The 8583-nt window shown below is 39.3% G+C and overlaps 1 protein-coding gene across 1 annotated transcript; it reads right to left on the bottom strand.

Moving 5' to 3' along the window:
- Positions 1-1718: 1718 nt before the first annotated feature.
- On the bottom strand, positions 1719-8353 carry tsnaxip1 (translin-associated factor X interacting protein 1; the record flags this gene model as incomplete). Its single annotated transcript, XM_080438158.1, has 12 exons — positions 1719-1832; positions 2881-2977; positions 3234-3334; positions 4017-4143; positions 4400-4509; positions 5137-5256; positions 5357-5526; positions 5813-5951; positions 6355-6551; positions 6805-6898; positions 7137-7277; positions 8303-8353. The coding sequence occupies 12 exons, from the start codon at positions 8351-8353 to the stop codon at positions 1719-1721; spliced, it is 1461 nt and encodes a 486-aa protein (XP_080294284.1).
- Between the last annotated feature and the right edge of the window lie 230 nt (positions 8354-8583).

Raw genomic sequence — 8583 nt, 5'->3', positions numbered from 1 at the left:
TTGTTAAAGGTAAAGCCTCACTATGTAACTTTCTTTTTAATGAATAAAAATGTAATTTTGTCCAATCTGTATGTTATTACAATATTACTTATACAATTGGGGTTGTTGTATTTAGTCTCACTCACTGCTCTTCTATTGAGACATTTACATCGTGTCAAAGGTCATCAGGATCTGACACACGATTTTGACACCTGATGGTCAAGATTCAATATATCCCCCGAGCAAGCAGGCTATTATAGCTCAATGGTACAAAAGTCTGCACTTGAGCAGGAAACCGGGCTTAAATCTGGGGTAGAAGAGGAAAGTTACATGGTGCTGCTTTAAAATGATTTAAATGCAAGTCCCTTTTCATGTGACTAGATGTAGCCTAAATGTATTATTATTCATCATCATCATTATTATTAAAGTTGGAAAGGAATTAATAGGCTACTATTGAAATAAAGATGTATTTTTGACCAATACAATTGTATTACTTAATATTGTATTTATTACATGTCAAAATGCATCAATGACCTGTCAAAATTGCTTTAAAATAATTCTCTCTTGTGGAAAAGTACTTTTTCACTGGTCAATAAATCATTTTGACAATTCAAAAGCATTATAACCTATCATGATTAGCCTAAATGTTAAAATGGCTTGCCATGCCTCATTTGAATTAATGTTAAGGAAAAACTAGAAAATGTAAAAATATCTGAATAATGATAGTGTGTGCTAGATAACAATCAAATTATGAGAATAAACACATTTGTGTTAAAATTGTATTTCCTTGTGATGACTAATGTTGCAGCAGATATTATATCAGGACACATGTAGGCCTAATGTTTGGTTTTATAAAATAGCTTTTTGCATCAGATACATTTATTCAGATCAGGAATTACAGACTCATAATTGACAGCATAATTGTACATCAGATGTAGATGATAAGTCCATGACTTTTAAGAAGCAAGACTTCTGCACACCTACAAAGGCGACAGGTGTGTAGGAGAAGACCAAGTTGATCAATGTAAAAGAAAACGGACACATTGTCTTCAGAATGCAAAAAGTTTAAATGGGAAAACACGTTTTAGTCAGACCTTCAACAGGTTATTTTAATATAACCTGTTGAATGACCTGTTGATGGTCTAATGACCAAAACATTGTGTTATCCCATAAAAAATGGATAGTGTAAGTCAATGACTTTTAACATTTGAGCTTATGGGAGTGAAATAAGTGGAATGAAGAAATACAGGAAATTTGGTGGTCATTAGTCCAGTTCTCTGGACTAACACAAACACACGCACACACGCACAGCACACCACACCACACACACACACACACACACACACACGCACACGCACACGCGCGCACACACACACACACACACACACACACACACACACACACACACACACACACACACACTTATAGAAGAAAAGGGGTATCTTTAGCGATCCTTGGGGGGAATTACTGACCCCGCAGTGGCTTACTCACTTACACACTTAACACAAATCCTGGAGTAGCCGAGGCTCAAACTGGCAACCTTCTGATTCCTAGATGGCTGCTATACCTCTTGAGCCACCGCCAACCCAATGACTGAGACATACAGTATTCATGAGTGATGAAGGGAATATTATTTTTAAAAATCCTCAAAATAGTTTGCACAAATCATTTCCACAGTAGTGAATGAAGCGAGACCAGGATTTGATGGGAAAACTATGTGAGAGAATAGAAGGGTGGTGTTATTGTTGAGGGGGTGGAGGTTCAGCCCTGCTGGTGTCGGCTACAGAAAGGCGATGAACGATAGTCTCTGTGTCCAGCGTTGCATCGTACTGTTTCAGCTCCTCCTTGTTCACCTGGTGATAACATAGATAAGACTGTATTTGACAAATACCATCTTGGTGGTTTTGAGAGCTAAGGCCACTTTAACCCTACTAGAGGTTCAGGCCGCGTAGCAGCCCTCGCATGTAGGGTTCGGGGTGTGGCCCTCACACCTACGTCGCACCGCTACCGATATGGCCATATATGGAGATCTGTCAGTCTGTGTCCCTTTTATGCCCATATGGAGATCACTGTATCTGTCAGTCCATGTCCCTCTAATGCCCATATATGGAGATCCCTGATGTCACAGATCTCTGTATCCGTTTGTCCATGTCCCTTATATGCCCTATACTGTGCCCCTCCTTTTCCCCCCTCTAAATCTCTTTGCCTATTATAACATGGCCAGAATAGCTACGCTATAGTTCATGTGGATAATATTGTGTGTTCAAACATCGTTAGTTATACTCTGTAGAAATATGACTGAATGTTTTGTTGACAATTTTTCTGTATTATTTGAAGTGCTTTTACAAAATACTTTTGCCACGATACACATATACGGTGGTACAGTATGTAATACAGTGAGTTATATTCTGCAAAGACTATTCTGTTAAAATATTGTTGACTCTCAACTTTGAAAACCATCAATACTACATTCTCAACCCTTAGTTGCTCTCAAACACAATTTCTGTTCATTTACAATCTATTGATTTACCTCACTGATGTGGGTGACCCCATGTCTTTTTCTCTAGTGCCACCCTTTGGCCAGAAGGCCCTTTGCAGCTTTTCTATTCTGTTGTTTTTAAGTATAATTTCATTTGAAAGCATTTGCTGTTGTTTCCAATATCATTTTTGATCATCCAGTGAGTATACAATAAATACAATACACCCCCCGCAAGCACACCCAGCCAAATCTGGCAAGCTTTTTTCTATTTTTAAATTCACTAGTGAGAGTGCAATGCTGCAAGGATGGCAATGTTGGTCGGTTCTTTGGTCTGGTTGGGTTTTAGACTATAGTCTTGTTAACACAAAGGGTGACGTGGCAATACAATAGCAGCACTACTTTTTAATGGCCCACTGGTTTACCTGAAAGGCTAAACATAGATTCCAATCCAGGGCATCACAGTCTAGAGCTGGATCGATGTGCATCAAGGCAGCTTGCAGATCTGCCACTGATACCTCACTGTCACATAGAGAATAAAATCATTTAAAAAAATGTCTTTGGGAGGAGTAATATAGCTTTATGATGTAGTGTGTAACTGTGCATGCATGTACAGTATATGTGTGCCTATATGTATTTACACAATGTGGTGACGGGTTACTATGTTTCAGGCCACTGGTTATACCTCCAACCTGAGTATACTGTATATTATTGTGTTATGTAAGACCCTGTGTTCATCCACTCCTACATTGTGCATCTGTGTCTGTACTGTACTTACCCTTTGTCCTCGAGCTGTACACTGAGCTGGCTGATGCACACCTCCCTCTCTTCTATTGACTGTTTTTTGACCACACTGAAGAAGTTTTTATCATCTGACTCCTACCAGTATACAATAAAACATGTTGTTGAATACAATACAGACTTTACATTTTAATGAATACAAAAGACAAAATATTTTTTTATTTCCAGCATTTCATGGCTGGTCTAAATTCAACAGGTATTGTAAGTTAAATATTTTTGTTAAAATAACTGTTAAATAGCTCTATATTCTGATAGTAATCATTGTTATAGAGGGTTTTTTTCATGGGGTCTCCCCATCTCTCCAGATCTTTAATAAACAGAAAATGTTCAGGTCAAGATAACAACTGCATCCAATCAGGACAGAGAACTCATGCAGGATACATAAACAAGTGAAATTGGAAGTGATTATTCAAATAAATGAACAGACAAAATTGGAAATGGAACAAAAGCTGATCATGCTGGGCGAGTCTAACAGCGAGTCTAACAGAAGTACCGGAATTTGGCGGAAGTAAGGAAATTTCATTGAGGCTTTACAGATCTGTTTACATTCTCCATGCATGAAACAAGTGTTGTGATTGGTCGAAAAAGACAGCTTCCGAGGAAGTACATATGACGGAAGTCCTGCCCTATAGACATTCTCTGCATTAGGTCATTAATACCAGGCTTTCACCTCGGAGATGATATAAGGCTGGGAACGAGACTCAAAGTTGATAAATGACATGTCTGACTCATGTGTGAGAAAAGGTTAGACTGGTTCTACCTGACTTGGGCTGTACAGTCTACGGTAGGAAATGTTGTCGCTGCTGTCCAGTTCATTCTGAGCCATGGCCACCAGCTCTTCTGTGGCCTGATGTGACTTCAGAGGAAATGTTGTCCTCAGAGCCTCCCTGAACACAGTAACACAGCATACCCACACTCAGATAAACTTGAGATTGTCATTGTGAATATAACTGAATGAGAGAAATCGATAACGTGTGTGTGTGTGTGTGTGTGTGTGTGTGTGTGTGTGTGTGTGTGTGTGTGTGTGTGTGTGTGTGTGTGTGTGTGTGTGTGTGTGTGTGTGTGCGTGTGCGTGTGCGTGTGCGTGTGCGTGTGCGTGTGTGCGCGCGCGTGTGTGCGTGTGTGTCTCAGTCTGAATTTCACCTAAACTCCTGGACTGTGAGTGTGCCGCTCTCAGAGGAGTCAAAGTTGATCAGCTCCTTCAGCAGTCTGGACTTCAGAGGGTTCTCTCCGTGGTGCACATCGTCAACTATCTGTTTGTAACACATTTAGAATATTTATTGATCAAGCACTTAAATTATATTTTATTCCCTTTTGAAAGCTAAAACAAATGTAGCCAGTTGTGCTGTATTTTACCATATCATTGTATTGTACATGCTGAACTTTGTATGAAAGCTCTAAACAGCTCAAAATTTGGTTTTCCATGTTTCGAGTAGCGATATTGTACAGGTTCACTTTTCCAAAACTTTTCCATGACCCACAATGAAATTTCCATGACCAGATTGCACATGCTGTAGTCAGATGATTGTTACTCATGAACCCTGTTGTTGGCTGAACCCAGCAAATGGGCACACAGCTAATCGTGTCCCCATGGATGACCCAACCCTGGCTGACAACAAGCAATCCAGCAGGGCTGAAACTAAAATACCATGACTTTTCTCCTTTTCTTTATTTGATATATCTTATCTAGGACGGTAAATGGAATTTTTAAATTCCATGACTTTTCCAGGAGAGTGGTAAGTGAACCCTGAAGAGAAAGAGGATGGTTGATTAATTTCCTAAAGGGCTCAGACTAAACATACAATAAATATTGCTTTCTAACACAATAAGCCAGAAAACAAGTTACTTATTGGTTCTCTTTTTCGGAATATGTACAGTACCTGTATCGCTCTAGTGACTGAGCTCTCTGCCTCAGACTGTATGTTGTCTCTCTTATGAATCTCTAGAAGGATGTCATATTCACTCTTCAACTGGTCGAAGTCTCCTTGCAGCCTTTCCAACTGCCAGATAGTGAAGGCACGAAACAGAATGTAGAAAGGCTGAATATGTGCATGTGGTCTCTGTTTGCTTGTCTGTGGATGAAGCATGTCACTGCATTACCTGCTGTGAAGTCTCTTTGTGTGTGTGCTCCAAAGTCTCCCAGTCATATCGAGGCACCACGTCCCAGTACTCCGCTTGTACTCTGTTCAGCTCCACCTGGGCTTTTTTCAAGTCTTCTCGACACACCTTCAGAGCTAGCTTCAACTTTATAAGATCATTACCCTCCTCCTCTACATTGGGAAAATGTGGATACATTTATCACGTTTGCATATGAAGCTGATGCTCTTACACAGAAAAATAAACACATTCATTATCTCTTTTGACTCAGGTGTATTTGTTTTTACAAAGAACTACAATACATCTTTTTTTTAAAGAAACTGACAGCTTATACTGTTTGATTATCTAAAACATCAGCAATCAGAAACAGAGTCAAGTTGGACAGGTTTGAATGTATAGCTACTTTGTATATTAGTATCTCAGTATGTAAATATTTATTTTCTGTCCTCCTGTCCCTACCAGCATTTTCATCTGTGGTGTTCTCCTCCTTCGCAAAGCTGCTCAGATCATTGAGCTTGACAATAAGCAACTTGCGAGCATCATGCTCCTCTCTGTACTGTAAGTACTGGTTAGATAGTTCAGACTGAAGATGGGCCACCTGTAAGCAAACACTATGTCATGTTTGCCACTCATTAAAGCTGGTAGAGTAGGCACTGATGTCTCTACAGTATGTATATGCATTCATAACAATATATAGAGTGGTGTGATTATGACAATAACACAACTAAATAAAATCTCTATTGAAAATTAACACGACTGTCCAGTGAAAAAGACAAACATGAAACCTTTTCACTCTTGTGTATGAGTGAATAAATAACCCCTCTTGAATCTTGTATCTTTACAAAAGAATAATCCCATTTTACTGTAAAATACATCTATAAAAAAAAAGAAAAAGCAAAAGAATGCAACACATTTGCATTTGCATTTCCACTTTAAAATCTGTTATTTTTGGCAAGCGTCACAATTCCATGAAAAAGTATAAATTAGGCTTAAACCTATACCACTGCTTGCATGACTTTTTCTTGTTCCCTCATGTCTTCCATGTCCCTCTGCATTTGTTGTTGCTCTCTCTTCAGGTCTCGGATCTCAGTCCGTTCCTCTGCCCAACGTGCCACAATCTTCCTGTTACATTCCTCTGTGACCAGCCTCAGGCGGTCCTGCAATGGCTCCAGTTCACGGACCTGATCCCGCAGAGATGCTAGCGATATAAAAACATGTTTTATATTCTGTGTGTGTGTGTGTGCGTGTGCGTGTGCGTGTGCGTGTGCGTGTGCGTGTGCGTGTGCGTGTGCGTGTGTGTGTGTGTGTGTGTGTGTTATATATATATATATATATATATATATATATATATATATATATATATATATATATATATATATATATATATATATATATATATATATATATATATATATATATATATAATTTAATACATTGAAAAAAACACATACCCAGAGTGTTTTCATATTCCTTTTTGATGGCATCAAGGAGTGGTTTGTAGGTTTTGAACTCCTCTATGAAACATCCAAAGACTTCCCGGTAGACCTGTGCAAAATGCAGACAATCAGTACACTTTTGGCACTCATTTTAGCCGTGTGTGTGTGTGTGTGTGTGTGTGTGTGTGTGTGTGTGTGTGTGTGTGTGTGTGTGTGCGTGCGTGCGTGCGTGCGTGCGTGCGTGCGTGCGTGCGTGCGTGCGTGTGCGTGAGCGCGTAGAGACAAATAACAGCATTTATTAAGGTGTATTCTGTTTGTTTTTTATGTGTTTTCAGCCAGTGGTTGACCTGTAGTTTGAGCTCCTGGAATTTTGGTTCTGTGCAGTCAATGGCTTGGAGTTGTATGTTGACATAGCTCTCTGCCTGCTTCAGAAACCTGGGCTTCCTCCCTGGGCCTGCATACAAATACCCACTCCTTGTCTGGCACACCTGACAAGAAAGGATTGGATCAGTAGGAATACATTGACCACCGCTTTTAAAGTGGCCTGTCATTAGATTAAGACTTATGTCAGTATGTCTGTAGAATGTGTTGCTCGATCAATGGTGTCTGCTTAATTTGACAGTGATCATAGAACAGCAGCCAGTAGCACTATCAATCTGCTTAGAGTTGTGATGCCCTTAATTTGATCCTGCTAGTTCATCATAAATCATACAGTTGCAGGCATAATTATCAACATTCCTTACATGTTTTTTTGCAGATGGTTTGGCAGTTACAGCACCAGTACCACATCCTCCCCCTCTTTCTGACACCTGAATTTCTTCTGAGAAATTAGGTGGATTATGGTCCTTTAGAAGTCTGCAGGAAAAGAAAGCAAATTACAGTTTATAGGCTATAAATTACAACAGGTAAAAGTTAACATAATAGCCATGCATGGCTGTATCAAGCACCAACTGTTATCACATACCTTTGCTTTTCTGGCAATGGTGGAGATGAAGAAACATCTTTCTGGCAAGCCATCTCAAATTTGTTGTATAATTTATCAAATTGAACTCGACTGTTTAGTCCTATGAATTGTAGACTTCTCTCTCTCTGTGTCGAGCTGAGTATTGCTGTGATATGGTTCCCATGGTAACGCAGAACTACTCAAGTATACGCCCAAATAGTAGTAGGGATATTATCGACCAACTACTCTACTAACCAACTGGCGAGAAGTTTTGGAACTCAGATTACTAACCAACCAACTACATAGTTGTTAAGAAACGTTCATGAAAAGATTTTTGTGATTGGGTATTTTGCCCTTTTTTCTCAAAAAGATTTTGTGCCAATCGTTTCATTTTTATATTAGGATGTTATTTACAGTGTATCTCTTGGCATAGTTTTACTTTATATTCATCAATGAATTCGTTGGAATGTGGAGGAAAAGTGAAAGACGACAAAAATGAAGGAAGAATAAATAAATAAAAAATAAACAAGTAAAAATAAACCACTTTTTAGAACTACATTTCCTACGTACCGTGACTACGGAAATCAACCACAGGAGGCGGAGTGGGGTTCTGTAGTCCATTCTAGAGAAACACACAGGACCAGCTCTGTAGGAGGACTACAGTACCCACAGTGCGTCTCCCTTCAAGCCGTTAGCGTTGCCATGTCCGCTTATTATAAGCGACTTTGGGCTTGTTTTTCTGTTAAGTTGCTTGTAAATATTGGTTGTTGCGGGTTGCGTTTTTTTGGGCTTGTTTCTAAAGTGTAGTTGCTTATTTGGGCTTCCTTCCTAATGTTATTTAAACCAGTGGT

The sequence above is a fragment of the Gymnoscopelus braueri genome (assembly GCF_963280865.1).
Source record: "Gymnoscopelus braueri genome assembly, chromosome: 9".
NCBI classification, from domain to species: Eukaryota; Metazoa; Chordata; class Actinopteri; order Myctophiformes; family Myctophidae; genus Gymnoscopelus; species Gymnoscopelus braueri.
This window is presented reverse-complemented; position numbering and strand designations above follow the sequence as displayed.